General features: G+C 30.7%; 3 protein-coding genes and 1 long non-coding RNA gene across 5 annotated transcripts; all 4 read left to right on the top strand.

Moving 5' to 3' along the window:
- The first annotated feature begins 2129 nt into the window (after nucleotides 1-2129).
- Nucleotides 2130-9679, top strand: LOC122526677 (cytochrome P450 4C1-like). The gene is made up of 13 exons (XM_043650212.1): nucleotides 2130-2273; nucleotides 2488-2646; nucleotides 2758-2867; nucleotides 3240-3330; nucleotides 7641-7832; nucleotides 7911-8004; nucleotides 8069-8171; nucleotides 8255-8348; nucleotides 8444-8559; nucleotides 8630-8698; nucleotides 8964-9129; nucleotides 9227-9406; nucleotides 9482-9679. Exons 2-13 carry the CDS (start codon nucleotides 2496-2498, stop codon nucleotides 9640-9642), a joined length of 1527 nt encoding a protein of 508 aa, XP_043506147.1. The 5' UTR covers nucleotides 2130-2273; nucleotides 2488-2495; the 3' UTR covers nucleotides 9643-9679.
- On the top strand, nucleotides 4145-5483 carry LOC122526684 (piggyBac transposable element-derived protein 4-like). Its single transcript, XM_043650226.1, has one exon. It carries the CDS (start codon nucleotides 4317-4319, stop codon nucleotides 5436-5438), a length of 1122 nt encoding a protein of 373 aa, XP_043506161.1. The 5' UTR covers nucleotides 4145-4316; the 3' UTR covers nucleotides 5439-5483.
- Nucleotides 9680-10879: 1200 nt separating the features above from the next.
- Nucleotides 10880-11471, top strand: LOC122526757. Its single transcript, XR_006306209.1, has 2 exons — nucleotides 10880-10969; nucleotides 11438-11471. It is a non-coding gene; the product is annotated as an uncharacterized LOC122526757 (long non-coding RNA).
- Nucleotides 11472-17249: 5778 nt separating this feature from the next.
- LOC122526679 (cytochrome P450 4C1-like) lies at nucleotides 17250-20986 on the top strand. Of its 2 annotated transcripts, XM_043650218.1 has the most exons (12): nucleotides 17250-17333; nucleotides 17439-17548; nucleotides 17918-18008; nucleotides 18837-19028; nucleotides 19109-19202; nucleotides 19271-19373; nucleotides 19452-19566; nucleotides 19637-19752; nucleotides 19823-19891; nucleotides 20155-20320; nucleotides 20416-20595; nucleotides 20672-20986. In XM_043650218.1, exons 1-12 carry the CDS (start codon nucleotides 17309-17311, stop codon nucleotides 20830-20832), a joined length of 1422 nt encoding a protein of 473 aa, XP_043506153.1. In that variant the 5' UTR covers nucleotides 17250-17308; the 3' UTR covers nucleotides 20833-20986. The 2 variants fall into 2 exon arrangements, with proteins under 2 accessions (XP_043506153.1, XP_043506154.1); XM_043650219.1 differs by lacking the exon at nucleotides 17439-17548 and having other exon boundaries at nucleotides 17316-17333.
- The last annotated feature ends 644 nt before the right edge of the window (nucleotides 20987-21630 follow it).

Genomic DNA, 21630 nt, shown 5'->3' with positions numbered 1-21630 from the left:
CATCTTTACACTTCTGTGCATTAGTTCTTTTAGGCTTCTCGAAAACTTAAACTGAAATTTTAATGTATACTGATCAAGGTCAATAAGAAAGCTGAAAGAGAATATAGTTTAATAAAAATATATAAAAATATATTCTATAGTCGAAAATATAAATCCAAAAAGGTATTCCTTAAAAAATAATTGAAAATATAAAAATAATTATTGTAATAAAAATAATTGGAAAAAAAAATTGAAATAAATAACTTCAATAATTAATAACGAATAATTAAATTTAAATAGTTAAAGCTTCAGCACACACAGCTTGAGCATCATTCACGTAAGCTGCCTTTTACAGCCTTTGTTATCTTTATATTTGTTGAAATTTCGCAATTATTGTTTATTTAGTCACTCAACAGCACCCGCCTGTGTTTGTCTCATTCTCTTTCTGCTAGTCGGAGAGAACTGCATAGGTTGGGTATTTTAGTATATATTTTGTTAAGGTAATCTAACTGACCCTCAACCTTCGAAATTTAATTTTTATTAATAAAGTTTATTAACGTCTAAATTTAGCAGCTATTTGATCCAGGTCACGTCAGGTAAAAGAAAAACTCTTTTAGTCTTTAAAAAGAACAAATTTCCTGCCTCAAAGGAAAGGGATCTCTTAAGCGTGTGAACAAAGGTCTTTCGCGGCATATTTTCCTGCAATTAATTCCTGCAATAAAATTGTTGCATTCTTCGCCTAATCATAGCTTTAATAATTAATCGTTTTTTTTCTATCTACTTTCTCGAAACAATTTTTCGCGATTTGTCTCTAAGTGCATTTAGTACTGCTATGTATAAGTTTAACAACAACTATGAGACCTATTATTTCACATATGTATACATAAATATATACAGCTGATATTTTCTTTTTGTTTAAAATTTTCAATGGTAATATCGAATGTCCCACACTATAAAAGCTTGTTAAATTCAATGCTAGCTCACGTCTCTTATGTCAAAATTTGATCTTCTTTATTGTTTTTTATTATTGCAATCTGAGAATTATTGTTCCAATACAAGAATATGTAATTAAGCAAATTCAGTATAAGAAAAAATTAATTATTTTTTAGGATTTCAATATTCTTTTTGACAATCGTTGTTATGTTTACATATAATTAACTATTAATGTTAACTGACACAATCACTTAAGTAAATACAGCGTTTCTATATTGTTCATTATTTACTTTATATTATGTTATTCAGTAGTATTTATGACATTTACAACAATTAATGTTTTATATTAGTTTATTTTATATATATATTACTTATATTATTAGTAATTATTAAGCTTTCAAATTATTTTACAAAATTTTATCTTAATTTTTTTGCAATAATTTTCTAAACACAAGGCTTCAAATCATAAATAAATAAACATTATTATTATTGGTATTATTATTACAAGCAAACTAATTAACCAATATTGATAATATGCGGATTGAAAACTATGAATCTAACTGCAAACGAATTCGCATAAGGAACTATCTATCTCTCTTAACTTTGTTTTGTTCGTTCTTATCATTTTTTTATTGTTTCGCCAAGAAATGTTTCCCTTTCTCATCGAAAATACACAAACGCAATCACATTTACGTCAATAAAATTGGTATCGTTCGTAACAATATTTGATGTCTGATAGCTTTTGTTTAACTTTTTGGCCTGGTCTGAATGTAATCCAAAATATTTGAATGGATTCTTATCTAAAAAATTGGAAATATCAAGCAATATAAGAAAATAATTTAATTTTTTGTACCATAATTTTGTTTAGAAATTATGTCCTTCATAATTATACCAAATGAATATTTATAAATTAAAAAGAAAACTAAGATAAAATAATCTGTTGACATACACTATTTCGTTTATTGATAACGACTTTCTAAAGCATAGTCTTTTGCTACATGCGCTATTCTATTTCATTATCTTTTCTCGTTATGGAAACTTATTGTATTTTTTAATCTTAAGATTTTAAATGACATAACAATGTAGAGAGATTCATGAAGGAAAGATCATAGGTTAAAAAGAGTTGATATTTTTACGCTTTTATCTAACGATTAAGTATCAATACATGTAGCTAATAATTTATCGACATTATCATTTCTTCAACGGAAATTGTTCAGTAAGCGTTGCAACAATCTAACGAATAAACAAGTTTCTTCTGAACGCACAAGAAATAATATTATTTATAAATTACTAAACATACAAATCCTCTAAGTACAGTTAAATTATTTTTTTTCTATTTTATTATTACATATAGCGAACGTGTAAGTGTTTGTTTATACTTATTAAAAAAGGAACAAATAATTAAGGAATTTAATTTTTACATTATTAAACATTTCATAGACTACACTGTTCATATTAATCATTCAAAAGCATTGAAGTATTTAAAAAAGTGTTATCCTTGACAACAATATTTGATACGTAAGATTGCTCTTGTTACAGTCATAGTTCATTCTTGTAATTTTGCCTATTTTCCAGATTTAATCATGCTCGCTATCTTATTGGGTTTAATTTTATTTCTATTTGCATTACATTGTATTATAAGATATAGAAGAGTGGGAAGACTTTTAAGTCTTATTCCAGGACCTCACGAATATCCGATAATTGGAAATATGTATCATTTTCAAGTTGACGATGGTAAGGAATATTACAATATTTTTATTTAGGAATTATATAATAAACTGCGATTCTTCCCAGTCGATAATGTTCTTATTTAATATTTTTTTTAACCGATTGTCAATTATTTAGATCATTTGCTTCAAAAACTATGGAGAATGAATAAAGAGTATTATCCAATCTACAAAGTATGGACCTTGTTTAATTTTTTTGTAGTTTTACTCAATCCAGAAGATATTAAGGTAAATTATTATAAAATAATAACGAAATAAATTTCTTTTTATTTTCTTTTAACAATTTGGAGTATAAGAAAGCTGACTGTGGTGCATTTTAACACTTATAAAAAATGCCTAGTTGAATATTCTTTGAACCAGCACGAAAATTAAAATTACTTTAAAGAAAGCACAGCAGGATCTATCTATCTCTTTTCTGCTGCATATTAAAATGACGTTTTTTTATCCTTGTGCAATTCCTTTTATGTAATAAAAGTTCTCAGAAAATGATAGAAAAAATACCTTGATATTTATAAAAATAAAACGTCTTACCTCAAAGAATTAAATGTAAATCGAAAAACGAAATTCATATAAGTTAATAAATTTTAATTTCTATTGAAGGTAGTATTAAAGAGCAATGAACATATTGAGAAAGGACTCCTTTACAAATATCTTAAGCCCTGGCTTTTTTCTGGATTACTAATTAGCGGCGGTAAGGAATTTAAAAATGAACAAAAATAATATTTTTACTATATATTTAAAATTAGGAATCTTAAGTAATAAAATTAAATAAGACATAGTGTTTATGTACCGGTTAATGTTTTTATGTCCTGAATGCATTAACTCATTTGCATCCAAGCGCTGAATAATCCGCGGGCCGCGACAGTCCACTATCACCAAGTGCCGGAATAATCCACGAGCCGCAACTGTTAGCTTTCATCGAGCGCGAAATATTCCGCGAACCTATGACTGTCAGTTATCACCGAGCGCGGAATATTCTACGAGCTTACGTTGCTTTTTTTTTACCAGTTGCAAAATATCCTTCAATTGCAACAGACAACGTTTAACCACTTGGGAGAGCGTTTATGTTCTTTCAGTTCAATATACATCAGTGTATTCTAAAAAAGTTTTACTTTTTCTGTGAAAATCTTTCAAACTGCAGCTATGAGTAAGTGTTGTCAATCTATATTTAAATTTAAGAATGAAAGTTTGGAAAAAAATCTTATTTTATAATCTAATCTAAAATTTAGTTTCCCAAATGGATTTTGAGTATCCTGATTCGGATTCAAGTATCGAGGTACGACGTCCTAGAAAACGTTGCCGGAGGATTTCGTCAAGTGATGATAGCGAAAATGAGCAGTGCGACAGTTTTATAAATGAAAAATACGTGTGGAAAGCCGAAAATCATATTCCCATTATACATCGTTTTTCAATTGCGGGTGGTGCAACCGTAAATACACGGGGTCTGTCGAGAAGGGAGGTTTTTGAACTATTTTTTAACAATGAATTAATTATAAAAATAATTACTGAAACAAATAAATATGGCTCAGACGACGCAGAGTTTATACCTCTTGAAGAGGGCGAATTAAAAGCATTTATTGCCTTAAATATTTTAATGAGTCTATAATTTCCAAGCCCACGATTCAAAGCTATTGGTCGACAGATAGAAGTATAGAAACTCCGTATTTTAAGAATATCATGAGCCGTAACCGGTTTATTTCTATCTCAAAAAATTTACACTTTTCCAGTACAAATAATCCTAATGACGCACTGACTAAAATTCGAGAAGTGACTGAAATTGTAAAGAAAACTTTCATTCGCATGTATGTCCCAAATAAAAACATTTCCATTGATGAATCACTAATGTCATGTAGAAGTCGTTTACATTATATACAATTTATTCGAACAAAACGTGCGAGATTCGGTGTCAAGTTTTATAAACTCTGTGATTCACAATCGCGATACATACATAATTTCAATATATATACAGGAAAAGATAAAATTGATACAGAATTTTCTGGCAGGAATGTTGTAATCAATTTGTTAAGAGAGAGTCAATTATTGCACAAGGGGTATTGCTTATTCATTGATATCTGGTACAGTTCACCAACATTATACCGAGAATTATATAATATGAAAACAAATGTATGTGGAACAGCGAGAATAAATAGGAAAGGAGTGCCTCCAGAATTAAAATCACATCAACTACAAAAGGGGGAAGCTGTTATATTTAGTACAAAAGAGATAGCGGCGATAAAGTGGAAGGAGAAGAAAGATGTCATTATGCTAACTACTATGCACGATTTAAATTTTGCTGAAACAGGGAAACGAAACCGATATACTGGAGAAAAGAGTTTAAAACCAACCGCAGTAATAGATTACAATCAATATATGGGTGGAGTTAATGTTGACGACCAGATGTTAAGCAAATTTCATACTATTCGACGATGTAAAAAAGCCTATAAAAAAATATTTTTTTATTTTATTGACATGATGTTGCTGAACAGTTACGTAATTTTTAAAAATCATAAGAAAGATCGAGCGTTTCATGTATTTAAACAGTTATTAGTTGAAGAAATTATTGATAAATATTTACCCAACATAAATGTAAATAAGGAATCTGTCAATGATTCCATTACGCGATTTACTGGCAGGCATTTTCCTGTACGAATACCTGCAACTCCAGCAAAGGGAAATAAAACTTCAAAACGATGCGTTGTATGCTTAAGTAAGTCAATTCGAAGGGAGACAGTCTTTAAATGCCATGTTTGTAATAAAGCATTATGTATTGACCACTTTAAAGAATTTCACGAAAATTAATGTATTTAAATGTTCATTTAAACTTAAATAAATTTATTTTATTTATAAAAAACTATTTGTTTTTCCTTTTATATAAAAAAATGTAAAATGCGATATTTGCGATATAACACCACAGTGTTATATCGCAAATATACACATTTTACACATATCAGTCGTTTAAAAAGTACATTCTTAATAAACTCGATGAATAATTTCGATGCCCGTTATTGCACATACGATCGACCGCTCGTGGTGATACGAGTCAGTCGTCAGTCGCTGATTTTTCGATGCGGAAGCTTAAGTAGAGCGATGATGCAAATGGGTTAAATAATGCGCAATTAAAAAAGGTATATGAAAACCTTTTTTGACCATTTTATAGTTTTTCTGTAAATAGGGTAGTAACTCAGATATTGGTCTGCTCGATTTCACCCCCTTCATGTATTTATTATAGTCCAATACACTTTCAGGTTTTTTTTTATTGTGCAATTGGTTTTTCTGCATTTTTTTTTAGTATCAATCAAAGTGGCACTATGTATCGCAGAGATAATTCGTATCATTTTGGTTTTTGAAGCTTTCCATAATTGGGCGAGTACTTCATCTTTTCGTTGATGGCAAGCTTCAAACACATTGAGTCTTGCGTGCTCGAATTTTTCAGGAAATCATTAGGATTGCTCCGTTAGGACTATCCTAGCTCCGTTAAGAGCTGATGTGACTTGGAATAGTCGTTCTTTGTGATGTTGAGTGAGTCGATTTATGTATATTGAATGCCACCCTTGTGCTGTTGTTTCGAGGGTTTTCATAAGAAGAAGATAATCGTCATCCCTTCGCTAGATTGATTGTCCAATAGCAGATACTTCTATAATATTCAGCCCATTGAGCACTATAATCAGCTTGACCTCCATTTTGAGAAGCATCAGTTTGCTGTTGTTGTGCCTGTTGCTGTTGCTGTTGACCTGGTGTAGAAGCTGTCGCTGTTGTTGGATTTGATTGATTTTGTGCACTACCTGCTTGTTGACTATGTTCTTGTTTTCCTTGTTTCGCTTGTTGTTATATCATATCAGCTTCTCTATGCATACCAAGAGATCGATAGTATTCTGCCCATTGCGCACTATAATCAGGCTGACCTGCATCACTAGATTGAGGTTGACTAGGCCAGGCTTGATATCCTGTTCCAGCATTCCAGCTAGGATTGTAACCAATAGCTCCTTGTGCACCTGTGAAAGAAGTACCAGCTGGTCCCATTCCTAACTTTTCACTGAATATTCTTTTAGCGTGTTCCACTTGTTCAGGATTGCCACGAATAATGAAAATCTTTTCACTTTCATTACTTTGATTCCGCTTGTCTAATTCACAATGTGTGCTCCTGTTTGTTGATTTATTTGCTTGATAGTTTTTTCACCACCTTTTCCAATAATAATACCACATTTTGAGGAAGATACCGTGAAAGTGGTTTCTATCTTATTTTGCATAGGACCGCCTTGGCGCCTATCCCAAGTTCCATTTTCATTTGGATTCCTACTGGTACCAAATCCGCAACACGTAGTATAAATACGTCTTTATTCTTTCGGGTTTTAAAAAGAGACACACGATTTTTTTTCTCTTTCCGACATTATCATCTGTTTTTCTTACAATTAGAGTTTTCGATTTTAATAACTGTGTCACATATTTCGAGAAAGTTTCAACTGTATCTTTTCCTCGAAGTAAGCATGCTTGACAAAAGAGCAACTATCCCGTTTATCTTCTAACAAATGTCGTGATAATCAGAAATTTAGAGATATATATTCTAAATTCTTTTATCGATAATAAATAATCACATAAATATCACAGAAGAATATTATCCTATAGACTCTTACAATAAAAAAAAAAATGAAACGCATTTTGTCTTAGATTTTCCTAATGCATTAGATTTTCCTAACTCTAATACATATTTCCAGAAAGTTCGATCTGTACTTTATACTAGAAATAAGCTCACTTGACAAAGGAGCAACTATCACGAATCGATGATTTAAATTTTATCTGTGCGAGCCAAATTTCGTGACAGTCAGTATACTAGAGATATTTCCTAATGCTTTTATAGCTATCAAATAAATATATACAAACGCATAAATACCACGGACGCTTACTATCCAATAAACATTTACTTTAAAAAAATAATAAAAAGCAATTACTTCTGAAGCCTTACCATATATTTAGTAGTATTTCGAATGAAACCTAATTTGACAGGTAAAAAATGGCACTTACGACGGAAGATGTTAACTCCTGCATTTCACTTCAATATCCTTAAACATTACTTTACTAATTTAAATGAGGAATCACAAAATCTCGTCGAATCTCTGAAAAAGGAGGCAGATGGAAATTCTATTGTCAAAGACTTACGAACAATTACCAGCAAGTACACTCTAAACGCAATATGCCGTTAGTAAAAAAAAATATTTTTTCTAGATGTAATTAATAATATTACTAGTTAATTTTATTTCCCAATCTTTTTTGTAGAAACAGCTTTCGGTACCCAATTGACAGGAAAAAGTGAGTTAGAATTTGAATATCGTAATGCTGTTCATGTTTATGGCAGAACTGCTGCATATAGGTAATTCATTAATCTTAGTATAGAAACAAAGTCAATTAAATAATTAATGTGATTTATTGTTTAGACTTGCAAGACCTTGGTATTTTTTCGATACTATATTTGCATTTACAAAACTTGGTAGAATGCAAAAAGAAGCGTTGAAAACGTTGCACAGTTTTTCGAGAAATGTACGTCTTTCCTACTAATCATTTGTTTATCAAAGTTTACCGAAAATATCGAGAATTGAGAAAATATTTTTTTTTTCTTTCAGATAATTGCAGAAAGAAAACGTTTTCACAAACAAACTAATGGAAAATATTTGTCAATCTATGATAATATTGAGAAGAATGACGTTTTTGATATGGGTCAGGACAAGGATGATGAAAATATTCGAATTTTTTAAATAAGAACTAGATAAAATTAAAGAAGAAACAAAGTTAATGGAATTTTTATGTTACAGATGTGCCGTACAAAAATAGACTTTCTTTATTAGATCTGCTTATAGCCGCATCTTGGAAAGATAATCAAATAGATGAGGAAGGAATTCGTGAAGAAGTTGATACTTTCATGTTTGAAGTAGGTTCTCGAAAATGTTCTTACTTAGGAGAAAAAAGTTAAAAAATACTCTGAAGAGCAATATTTTTAGGGTCACGATACTACCGCAAGTGCACTGTGCTTTGCTTTGAGTCTTTTTGCTAAGCACAAAAATGTCCAGGTAATGTACCCAATTAAAATTATCAGCTAAAGCAATAAAAAAAAATTTTTATTTCTTTTTTACACATTAATGAAGAATTAATCATTAAATATTTTCAGTAATTTTGGAGTCTTGCTACTAATACTAATTTTTATAATATTTACCCTTCGATAAAAAGTTTTTTTCATTGCTGAAATTAGAACAGAAATTATCAGAACTGTAGAATTTGTTTCTAGCGATGTTCATAGCTTATACAATAAATAATCAGTGACGTATTCATTTTTAGGAAAATATAAGGGAGGAGGTTAAATCAATTTTGCAAGAAGATAATAATTTGACGATAAAGTCGCTTCCAAAACTTTCGTATTTGGAAAGATGTTTAAAAGAATCCCTTCGTTTGTATCCAAGCGTTCATGTAATTTCTCGGCAAATTTCTCATGATTTGCAGCTAAGTATGAAATATATATTCAAATAAATGCAAACTTTCTTATTACAGTTATACTATTGATTCTTTATTTTATTTTCTATGTAATTCCATTTATTTTGCAGAACATTACTTAATTCCATCTGGTGCGATTCTTGGACTGAACATATATAGCGTGCACAGAAATCAAGAATTTTGGCCAAATCCAAACGTTTTTGATCCGGACAGATTTTTACCGGAAAATATTAAAGGACGACATCCCTACTCCTACATACCATTTAGTGCGGGACCGAGAAACTGTATTGGTATGTGTCTCATGTTAAAATCAGCACAGGAACTGTACAATTTATTGTTTTATTTTTGTATTTTTCATGCTACAGGTCAAAAGTTGGCAATGCTTGAGCTTAAACTCTTCGTAGCTTTTTTATTGTACAATTTTGAGTTAGAAACAGTTGATGAGCTAGATGAGGTTACGTTTTCAGCAGATATCACTTTGATCTCGTCTAAGCAATTTCGAGTCAAATTTATACCTATTGCATAGGTATTTTATATATATGTCCTAAAAAAATTAGAAAAAGTCAAATACAGTTTTAGATAATTTATTCGTAATTTGTTAATCTTGTTAGAAAACAAAATAAACTTCTAATTTGCTCTGTATATCTGAATAATATATTTTTATATTTAAAACAAGTACAATTTAATATTTTTTTTTCTTTTTATATGTATATGTATTGAATAATTATATAATTAAAAAGAACGAAAAAAATATATATAGGATCCGAGTCTTAAATGTATGTATTAGTTAGATAAATGCTAGCCGTCTGTCTGGTTTTTTGAAAAAACGTTGATTTGTGTAGATTTGGGAACAGGCTGTCGCTAAGCAAAGCAGCAATAGTAAGATTTATATTTTGGTGCGATTATGTTTAAGATTATTGTATGTGTGTTCATATTGCTTTGCCTGAGTGTGCATTCTGGAAAAAGTAAATAATGCTATAGAGAGTTAGTTTATGATCGGAGAACAATTTCAAGTGAACAAGAGACGAAGAAAAAAAATTGGGAAAGTTCAGAGAGAATATCAAGTTTTCCGTATTTAGGAAGTATTTTTAGGTATTTATTGAAATATTATAATGATTGGTTGTAAGTTGAAATAATAAGTAAGTAAGTGAAATTATATTTTTACGTCCTTGTCAGTTCTCTTCCTTATTACCTGCTAAGCTCGATATTTTCCTCGTCGAAGGCTATGATCAAGTAACCCAATATAGGTTTATTATTTAATCTAAGTGACCGGATGACAAACATTTTCCAAACTCGCGCCTTATCGTTTACGAACAAAAGGTTCGCATAACATTTATTAAACATCCTGTGGATCTCGTCTTTATTATCGTTCTCAAAAAATATTAACTATACGACAAACAATCAGTTCTCCTACGCATAGATGCGACTCAGTTTTAATTATTAATTCTATACTATATATTTTCTGTAAAATCTGTTGCGTATCCTACGGAAACGATTGAGCAAGGCGAGCGTTGGGACGTGCCGGGACATGTCGGGACCTATCGAAGCGCGACGATACCCGCGATAGGGAAACATCATAGTTTTTTAGCGGTGAAATCAAGTTCTAGCACGCGCTCTCCCGCCACAGCTATTAGGCCAATCATATGTATCGACAGCTACCTTATCCGTTTCTTCGGTAATTGGTCCGCGCGTTGAGTCGCCTTTTCCTATAAAGCTCGCATTTTCTCGCACCTGGTCCTATTCTACCACGAGACCTGCGAGTGACTACATCGAAGAGAACTGCTTTCTTGTGCTACGATTTTACATCAGCGAAGTACTACGAGCGACAAAGGACAAAGGCAGTCCTACATGAGGTCAGTAGTTATTCTGCTATTTGCGTACACATCTCATGACATGATAGCCGCTGACAGGCGAGCTTGTTGTAAAGCATTCATCGCAGTTGTACGTATTCATCGTGTATATAATTCAATCAGTGTTTTTATACCACAAGGCTTTTCCCTGACGAGCCAAATAAAGTGTACTCTTTAGTACTGACTGAGTCTCAAAAAGATATCATTTATTATTTCTAATTATAATCCTATTCTTATTCCCACTAAATATACAACTTTCGATATTCACACGTGACAGCCTTTTCGAGTGATAAAAAAACAGTGGAGTACCGATCAAGGCGTCGGTCGTTCCTCAAAATCATAGAATCATTCAATAAGATTGATCGATAACGTAAAGGGATAAATATTGAAAATAAACAAATTTAAGAGTTAGTAAAATACTGGTCTAACGATTATTTTATGCGATTATAATTATTTTATTGTTTTATATAGAAGTAATGCAAGAGGCCTACTTCACCTGCTACAATAAAAGGTAAGTATCTTACTTTAATTCTTAATCATCCATCTTCTCTATAATAGAATTCCAATTAAATTCCCACTTTAACAATCTTTTCTTCTCCTCGTTTGTTACATTCAAATTTTATCATTCGCAAACCCACTCGTAATTCTTTAGGTTACTCTCTGGTAAGGGCTTTACAGCATGACCAAAAACTAACTCCACATTATACCACGCCACAGGACGCAACAATGTTGTAGGAGACGGTAAGCGTCGCCGTCTTATCACGTAGGTCTGCCGACAAAGACACTAGTGCGTATATCGTAGGGCGATATGTGTTTGTTAGTTTTCGGTAACATATTCCATCGAACGAAATAATAGTGTGATGAATGAGGGGTTAACTTCTGAATTTCAGCCAAATACTTGATTCTTTGATCTAAGGGTAAATCGACGACGCTGAATCGATTGGTGCTAATGTTTTTGCAATAGGATCCCCAGTTTTTGAGAAAAAGGGTAAAAAAGGGAAAAAAGGGAAAAATGGCCTTATCTTAGAATCTAGGTATTTAATCGAAAAAAGTTTCAAACAAAAGTTGTAGAGAATTGAAAAATACATAAAAAATGTTCAAAGGTTTATCTTCGTATTTGCAGAAATAAGCGAGAAAGAGGGGTAAAAGTAATTGTAAGAGTGGGGAAGCAAGTCCCGCCTCTCAGTCGGCTTTTACACGCGAGCGGGCTAGTGTGCGTGCGGGCGTCCGTGTGTACTAATGCATAAACGAAGGATCTTCGGCAATCTTCGTGACTCTCGGTCTTGAATGCAAGTGCGACTGAAAGAAGAAACCAATATTTCTCTCTTTTTATTTATCATGCGATAACGAGTATTATTGTCCTTGGCCATCGAGCGTCGAGCGTTTTGTATATCTATATATATTATATCGGCGTATAAGCGCGGCGTTTTTAAATCGAATCTTGATGCTTATGGCACGCCATTTCTTTATTTATTGTCAAAAATAATTAACCTTGAGTAAAAAAAAAAATAATTCATTTTAACAGAAACTATTATTATTTAGTCGATAGTAAAAATAATGAATTAATTTTGTGTCTCGCCATAAAATTAATTAGAATAATTAATTGATATAAATTCTTTGCCTCACAAAAATTTATCTGTATTTTAAATTGAATACGTATTCTCTTTAAGACGAAATTTAAAATTTAAATATTTTTCCTAATAAATTATGTATTTTATAAAATTTTAAATTACTGATTTTTTGTCTCGTAAAAATTTATGAGAGTATCAAAGAGCTTCAAAGAGTATTCGATTTCTATACATCGTCGTCCTGCTCATTTTCGTGAAACTCTTCGTAATTATAAACCTCGAGAGGGTCTTCTACATCTTCAGTATTATCAAGAAATTCATTTCTTGACATATCTTTGTCATCGTCGTCTCTTTCTTCTGCTGGAATCTCTGCCTTATTTTCGACTGTCCTGTCTGAAATGTTTGAGCATGATTCTCCTCCACAGTATTTACAAAATTGGGTGCAAAGTACCCCAGTTTTTCGGCAGCTGCACCTTAAGGTTCGGCAATTTCCTAAGCAAGCACATTGTACCTAAACATAGACATGTAGGAAACATGTAGGGAAAATGATTAAGAATTTGCGTGCGCAGAGAATGTATATGATTTTTTGTATAGTTCGTTCAAAATTCGCGAAACATTAGTCGAACGGTATAGATTTTAAAAATTCGTGAATTTTTTGAAAAATCATTGATTCGTGCTAATTTTTGCAAAATTTCAAATATCGTACTAATTTTTGTTTTCTTCTTCGAATCAAGTATAAAAAAGGTAACGTTGGTATTCAATTTACAAGAGAAACGCTATATGGTTCACATTTTACAAAATTATGGGATTTTAATTTTCAAGAATTAACTCATTTGACTTGTTTCACCATTAAATTATTTAATTTATTCAAATTATTTTGAGAACCTACCATTTTTAACAAATCGTCAGGCGCTGAACCCTTTGTATTTATAATAGGAATCATCATCGTGGTTGTTTGCTTCCAGCCCCAATCCAAATTGTTCCCATACCAAAAATTTGCATCGCTGTCCGTGCACACCAACGTAGAAATTCGCTTGGCGGCTTTACCTCCAACTCAACTTGTCCTGCGAGAACACGTGAAACGCACATTCTATCAGGTGCAATCGTGGTTGGGGAACAATTACAAAGTAAAATGCAATTTACAAAGTAAAATGCAAACCAGTGTAATAAGAAAGACTAAGAAAATAATAGCAGAACTCGTAACAAGAATCGACAAACACTCTTAGTGGTCCAAATCCCAAATAAAAGGACAAAATTTAAAAGGGTATGACGTGCGGCCACGCTTTCCTGTATACATTTTTTTATAGTAAAGCTTGTAGAAAAGGTTTATGTAGCTTGAATATCCTGGAAATCACGTTCTATCCTATCGTTCTCAGTATATATAAACTGTCTGAAGAAGAATTTGTTTTTGTCATTAGCTGAGACAGAATTCAAAAGTTCGTGCATTAAAATGTCATTTGGACCTTATCTTTGAAAATACAGTCAACTTTTTGATAAATTCCTTAATTCTCGTAGGCATCAAAATCTCGAATCTCATGGGCATTAATGCTCCTCTCCAATAAAGAACAAAGTTTGCATCTTCTAAAAACTGATTTGTTATGCAAAAAATGAATTTGTTTTGGCAGTGGGAGCAGGAATTAGTTTTGAAAAAAGATTAGGAAAGGAGGCAAAAAACTTTTAATTTTTCTGCGTATTCATGTACTTCTGTTTTAACCCTTCAGAACATACGTATAGAAAGATTCTCTCACACTCATTTTAAAATTTTCTTATTTTTAAAATTTTTTCTCGCGTCGCTACTGTCGTTTATTTCATTTAGTTTTAGTTTTTACTAGTTCTCCTAAGTGGATTCTTTTGAGCCTTCTAGGAATATATTGGTTGTAGTTATCGTTGGCTAGCGGGTTTATGTGCGTATTAATTCTTCTTTCGTATCTGCGGTTGATTTGGCTATTTCTTCTTCTATCGTGGAAATATTGAAGTCCTTCCTTATCTGTTCGTTACAGACGAATCATGAAGCATTCACGATTGTACGCAGGGTTATGGATTGTTGAGCTTCGAGCTTGACAATGTAGCTTTTCGCTGCAATACCCAATAGCGGTAATCCATAGGTCCAGATTAGATTTATTATGGTTTTGTAGATTATTAGTTTGTTCTCTATGCTAAGTTTCGATTTTTTAACAGTTAGCTAAGCCATTTGTCTCCTTTTTAAACGAATTTGTTCAATTTTTGCATTTCTATGCTTTTTCCATGTTAGTTTGGAATCTAGGTGTAGTCCTAAATACTTGACCGTTGATACTTGCAGAATTTCTCTATTGTATAATTTTAGTTTCGGTATTTGGTTTTTCCTCAATGTAAACGTGATATGATTAATCTTGGTAGAGTTTACTATGATCTTCCTATTACGTAACCATTCTTCCAGGGAGTTGATTTTGTTTTGTAACAATTGAATTGCTTGTTGTGGGTCTTTGTTTACTGTAAGCATTGCCGTGTTGTCTGCAAATGTTAAGACTGTACAGTTAGCGTCTATTGGTATGCCTGCCGTATAGAGGGTGTAAAGAATTGGTCCGAGGATACTTTCCTGCGAAACCCCAGCTTTGATTAGTTTGATGTTCGAATGAGTGTCTTTTATTTTTACGTAAAATTTTCTTTCAGAAAATTTAGATTTTAGGAGCTTGTAATACGAGTGCAGAAAGTGTTTATTGATTGTTTGTAGTAATACTTGATGCAACACTTTATCGAAAGCTTTTTTTATATCTATGAAGACGGCGGAAAAGTAATCCTTATTTTCTACAGCTGTGATTATCGTATTAGTTAGTCTGTGTACTTTTTCAACGGTAGAGTGTTTGTTTTGGAAGTTATTGTGAGGAATCAGGTTTTTGACAGAAATTATTCTTTTCATTCTATTGTATATTATTTTTTCAAATAATGGCAATACTCTATTGACCAAGAAACATAGGAAGAACCTTCAGAAACACGAAATTCGTAAAACTATTTGTAAAAGTAAGCCACCAACAAAGTTTAAGGACTCATTTTTGTAAGAAATTGTTTTCTAATATTAAATATCTTTAGAACCTAGGTACGGGAATTGGCATAAACCCCTAATAAATCCATCGATATTCCTCATTCCTCTAGTAATTTACCAATGTTCAAACATTATTCGCCATTTTTATCATTATTAAATCTTTGAGAAAGACAAACCTGCCTGGTCCCAGCTATACTCAGTGCACACAGAGTAGCTAAAACATGCTTTAATTATTAAGATTTAACGTTTTTCGTTTCCAGACGTAACACAATAATTAACTCTTAACGTTAACTAACACAATCGCTTATGTAAATACTGCGTTTCTATATTGTTCATTATTTACTTTATATTATTTTATTCAGTAGTATTTATGCAATTTACAATAATTGATGTTTTATACTAGTTTTTTTTTTATTATTTATATTAGTAGTAATTATTAAACTTTCATATTATTTTATAAAATTTTATCTTAATTTTTTTCCAATAATTTTCTAAACAGAGGGCTTAAGATCATAAATAAATAAACATTATTATTATTGATATTATTATTACAAGCAAACTAGTTAACCAATATCGATAATATGCACATTGGAAACTATGAATCTAACTGAAAACGAATTCGCATAAGGAACTATCTATCTCTCTTAACTTTGTTTTGTTCGTTCTTATCATTTTTTTATTGTTTCGCCAAGAAATGTTTCCCTTTCTCATCGAAAATACACAAACGCAATCACATTTATGTCAATAAAATTGGTATCGTTCGTAACAATATTTGATGTGTGATTGCTTTCGTTTAACTTTTTGGCCTGATCTGAATGTAATCCAAAATATTTGAATGGATTCTTATCAAAAAAATTGGATGTATCAAGCAATATAAAATAATAATTAAACTTCCTGTACCGTAATTTTGTTTAGAAATTATGTCCTTTATAATTATACCAAATGAATATTTATAAATTAAAAAGAAAACTAAGATAAAATAATCTGTTGACATACACTATTTCGTTTATTGATAACGACTTTTTAAAGCATAGCCTTTTGCTGCATGCGTAATTCTATTTCGTTATCTTTTCTTGTTATGGAAATTTATCGTATTTTTTATTCTTAAGATTTTAAATTACATAACAATTTAGAGAAATTCATGAAGGAAAGATCATAGATTAAAAAGAGTTGAGATTTTTACGTTTTTATCTAATGATTAAGTATCAATACATGATGCTAATAATTTATCGATATTATCATTTCTTTAACGGAAATTGTTCAGTAAGCGTTGCAACAATCTAACGAATAAACAAGTTTTTTCTGAACGCACAAGAAATAATATTTTTTATAAATTACTAAACATACAAATCCTCTAAGTACAGTTAAATTATTTTTTTTCTATTTTATTATTACATATAGCTAACGTGTAAGTGTTTGTTTATACTTATTAAAAACGGAACAATAATTAAGGAATTTAATTTTTACATTATTAAACATTTCATAGACTACACTGTTCATATTAATCATTCAAAAGCATTGAAGTATTTAAAAAAGTGTTATCCTTGACAACAATATTTGATACGTAAGATTGCTCTTGTTACAATCATAGTTCATTCTTGTAATTTTTCCTATTTTCCAGATTTAATCATGCTCGCTATCTTATTGGGTTTAATTTTATTTCTATTTGCATTACATTGTATTATAAGATATAGAAGAGTTGGAAGACTTTTAAGTCTTATTCCAGGACCTCACGAATATCCGATAATTGGAAATATGTATCATTTTCAAGTTGACGATGGTAAGGAATATTACAATATTTTTATTTAGGAATTATATAATATACTGTGATTCTTCCCAGTCGATAATGTTCTTACTTAATATTAACCTATTGTTAATGATTTAGATCATTTGCTTCAAATAGTATGGAGAACTGATAATGAGTATTATCCAATTTATAAAGTATGGACATTATTTCATTTTTCAGTAGCTTTACTCGATCCAGAAGATATTCAGGTAAATTATTAGATAATAATAACGAAATTAATTTATTTTTATTTTCTTTTAACTATTTGGAGTATAGAAAAGCTGACTGTGGTCCATTTTAACACTTATAAAAAATGCCTAGTTGAATATTTTTTAAACCAGCACGAAAATTAAAATTACTTTAAAAAAAGCACAGCAGGATCTATCTATTTCTTTTCTGCTGCAAATTAAAATGACGTTTTTTATCCTTGTGCAATTTTTTTTGTGTAATAAAAGTTCTCAGAAAATAATAGAAAAAATACCTTGATATTTATAAAAATAAAACGTCTTACCTCAAAGAATTAAACGTATATCGAAAAAAGAAATGCATACAAGTTAAAAAATTTAATTTCGTCTAAGGTACTATTAAGGAGCAATGAACATATGGAAAAAGGAGTTGTTTACAAATATCTTAAGCCCTGGCTTTCTTCTGGATTACTAATTAGCAGCGGTAAGCAATTTAAATGAATAAAGATAATATAATATTTTTACTATATGTATATATATATAAGACTATTTATGGTGTAGGTCGAGTACAGTTAAAAACAAAATTGTGTTTCTGTAACGAGAAGATTTAAACTTTTATTTTCAAACTTATGTGACAAATATTTACATTTCTTACCTGTAACGAGAAGAAACGACATTTAGTGTTCGTTATAAACCGTATCGTTCCTACTACTCAAGTAAACGTTCGCGACTGCTCTCGCAACTCTTATCTTATTTATTCCCCCTCTCTTTTACATCACCTGACCTGTATGTCAGGTACGTACCAACGATTTCGACTAACGCGGTAAATCAATTAAAGAATATTTCTTTACATATATATATATCTCTAAAATTAAGAATCTTAAATAATAGAAATAATTAAGGGGCATGTAGTATAAATACGTCTTTATTTCTTCGTGTCTTACAAAGAGACAACCGTTTATTTTCTCTCTTTTAGAAATTTCCATCTGTTTTTTTTACAATTAGAGTTTTCGATTATAATAACTGTGACACGTATTTCGAGAAAGTTTGAACTGTATCTTTTCCTTGTAGTAAGCATGCTTGACAAAGAAGCAACTATCCCGAATCGTTTATTTATCTTCTAAACAAATGTCGAGACAGTAAGAAAACTTGAGATATTACCTAATGCTTTCATCGCATATAAATAAACACATAAATACCACGGACGAATACTATCTTATAGATCCTAACAATAAAAAAAGAATAAAGCGTAATTTGTACTGAGTCCTTTCAATATATTTAATAATATTTTAAATATAACTTAATTTGACAGGTAAAAAATGGCACTTACGACGGAAGATTTTAACTCCTGCATTTCACTTCAATATCCTTAAACATTACTTTACTAATTTAAATGAGGAATCACAAAATCTCGTCGAATCTCTTAAAAAGGAGGCAGATGGAAATCCTATTGTCAAAGATTTACGAACATTTATCAGCAAATATACTCTTAACGCAATATGTCGTTAGTAAACAAAAATATTTTCACTATATGTAATTATTAATATAAGCAGTTAATTTTTTATTTCTGAATCTTCTTTATAGAAACAGCTTTGGGTACCCAATTGGCAGAAAAGAGCGAGCTGGAATCTGAATATCGTCATGCTGTTCATGTTTATGGCAGAACTGCTACATATAGGTAATTTATTAATCTTTTGTTTAGAGAGAAAGTCAATCGAATGAAGAATGTGATTCATTGTTTATTAGATTTACGAGACCTTGGTACTTTTTCGATGCTATATTTGCATTTACACAACTTGGTAGAATACAAAAAGATGCGTTGAAAACGTTGCACAGTTTTTCGAGAAATGTACGTCTTTCATAATGATAGTTTATATCTGCGATTTTCGAAAATATCTAGATTAGGCAAGTGTTACATGTATTCCAGATAATTGCGGAAAGGAAACGTTTTCACAAACAAACTAATGGGAAATATTTGCAAATCTATGAGAATATTGAAGAGGATGACGTTTCTAATAAAGATTCGGAGAAGGACGATGAGTGTATTCGAATTTTTTAAATAAGAAAAAAGTTAATTGAAGAAACAGGGTCAATATAATTTTTATGTTACAGATATGCGGTATAAAAATAGACTTTCTTTATTAGATCTGCTTATAGCCGCATCTTGGAATGATAATCAAATAGATGAGGAAGGAATTCGTGAAGAAGTTGATACTTTCATGTTTGAAGTAGGTTCTCAAAAATATTCTTACTTAGAAGAAAAAAGATAAAAACTATTCTGAAGAGCAATATTTTTAGGGTCATGATACTACCGCAAGTGCACTGTGCTTTGCTTTGAGTCTTTTTGCTAAGCACAAAGATGTCCAGGTAATATGACTAGCTAAAATTATCAGTTAAAACAATAAAAAAAAGTTTTTTTTACTTTTTACACATTAATGAAGAATTATTCATTGAATCGTTTCACTAATTTTAGTGTCTTGCTAGTATTATTAGTTTTTATAATATTTACTCTCAATAAATAGTTATTTTTATTGCTTAAATTGGAACAAAAATTATCAGAATTCCATAATTATTTTTTAGCGATGTTCATAGCTTATACAATAAATCATCAGTGACGTATTTATTTCTAGGAAAATATAAGGGAGGAGGTTAAATCGATTATGCAAGAAAATAATAATTTGACGATATCGTCTCTTCCAAAACTTTCGTATTTAGAAAGATGTTTAAAAGAATCCCTTCGTTTGTATCCAAGCGTTCATATAATTTCTCGGCAAATTTCTTATGATTTGCAGCTGAGTATGAAATATTTGCATATATATGTATACTTTAATATCACAGTTATATTATTGATTCCTTATTTTATTTTCTATGTAATTGCATTTATTTTGTAGAACATTATTTAATTCCATCTGGTGTGATGGTGGGAGTGAGCATTTACAGCGTACACAGAAATGAAAAATATTGGCCAAATCCAAACGTTTTTGATCCGGACAGATTTTTACCGGAAAATATTAAAGGACGACATCCCTACTCCTACATACCATTTAGTGCGGGACCGAGAAACTGTATTGGTATATGTCTCATGTTTAAATCAGCACAGAAACTATAAAATTTTTTGTTTTCATTCTTGTATTTTTCATGCTGCAGGTCAAAAGTTGGCAATGCTTGAGCTTAAACTCTTCGTAGCTTTTTTATTGTACAATTTTGAGATAGAAACAGTTGATGAGCTAGATGAGGCTACGTTTTCGGCAGATATCACTTTGACCTCGTCTAAGCAACTTCGAGTCAAATTTATACCTATTGCATAGGTATTTATATTTATATTGTCCTAAAAATATAAGAAAAATTCAAATACAGTTTTAGAGAATTTATTCGTAATTTGTTAATCCTTTTAGAAAACAAAATAAACTTCTAATTTGCTCTGTATATCTGAATAATATATTTTTATATTTAAAACAAGTACAATTTAATATTTTTTTTTCTTTTTATATATGTATATGTATTGAATAATTATATAATTAAAAAGAACGAAAAAAATATATATAGGATCCGAGTCTTAAATGTATGTATTAGTTAGGTTAATGCTAGCCGTCTGACTGGTTTTTTGAAAAAACGTTGATTTATGTAGATTTGGGAACAGGCCGTCGCTAAGCAAAGCAGAAATAGTGAGATTTATATTTTGGTGCGATTATGTTTAAGACTATTGTATGTGTGTTCATATTGCTTTGCCCTAGTGTGCATTCTGGAAAAAAAAGTAAATAATGCTACAGAGAGTTAGTTTATATGATCGGAGAACAATTTCAAGTGAACAAGCGACGAAGAAAAAAAATTGGGAAAGTTCAGAGAGAATATCAAGTTTTCCGTATATTAGGAAGTATTTTTAGGTATTTATTGAAATATTATAATGATTGGTTGTAAGTTGAAATAATAAGTAAGTAAGTGAAATTATATTGTTACGTCCTTGTCAGTTCTCTTCCTTATTACCTGCTAAGCTCGATATTTTCCTCGTCGAAGGCTATGATCAAGTAACCCAATAGAGGTTTATTATTTAATTTAAGTGACCGGATGACGAACATTTTCCAAACTCGCGCCGTATCGTTTACAAA

The sequence above is a fragment of the Polistes fuscatus genome, unplaced genomic scaffold (assembly GCF_010416935.1).
Source record: "Polistes fuscatus isolate 324 unplaced genomic scaffold, CU_Pfus_HIC Scaffold12, whole genome shotgun sequence".
Classification (NCBI taxonomy): domain Eukaryota; kingdom Metazoa; phylum Arthropoda; class Insecta; order Hymenoptera; family Vespidae; genus Polistes; species Polistes fuscatus.
This window is presented reverse-complemented; position numbering and strand designations above follow the sequence as displayed.

Excerpts from the sequence above, each read along its gene's own strand:
- LOC122526684 (XM_043650226.1), top strand. The coding sequence starts at position 4,317 with ATGAGCCGTAACCGGTTTATTTCTATCTCAAAAAATTTACACTTTTCC.
- LOC122526679 (XM_043650218.1), top strand. The coding sequence starts at position 17,309 with ATGTATCATTTTCAAGTTGACGATG. Across the intron at positions 19,029-19,108 it reads TACTCTTAACGCAATATGTC|AAACAGCTTTGGGTACCCAA; the intron begins GTTAGTAAACAA and ends TCTTCTTTATAG. Across the intron at positions 19,203-19,270 it reads GGCAGAACTGCTACATATAG|ATTTACGAGACCTTGGTACT; the intron begins GTAATTTATTAA and ends ATTGTTTATTAG.
- LOC122526677 (XM_043650212.1), top strand. The coding sequence starts at position 2,496 with ATGCTCGCTATCTTATTGGGTTTAATTTTATTTCTATTTGCATTACAT. Across the intron at positions 2,868-3,239 it reads TCAATCCAGAAGATATTAAG|GTAGTATTAAAGAGCAATGA; the intron begins GTAAATTATTAT and ends TTTCTATTGAAG. Across the intron at positions 7,833-7,910 it reads CACTCTAAACGCAATATGCC|AAACAGCTTTCGGTACCCAA; the intron begins GTTAGTAAAAAA and ends TCTTTTTTGTAG.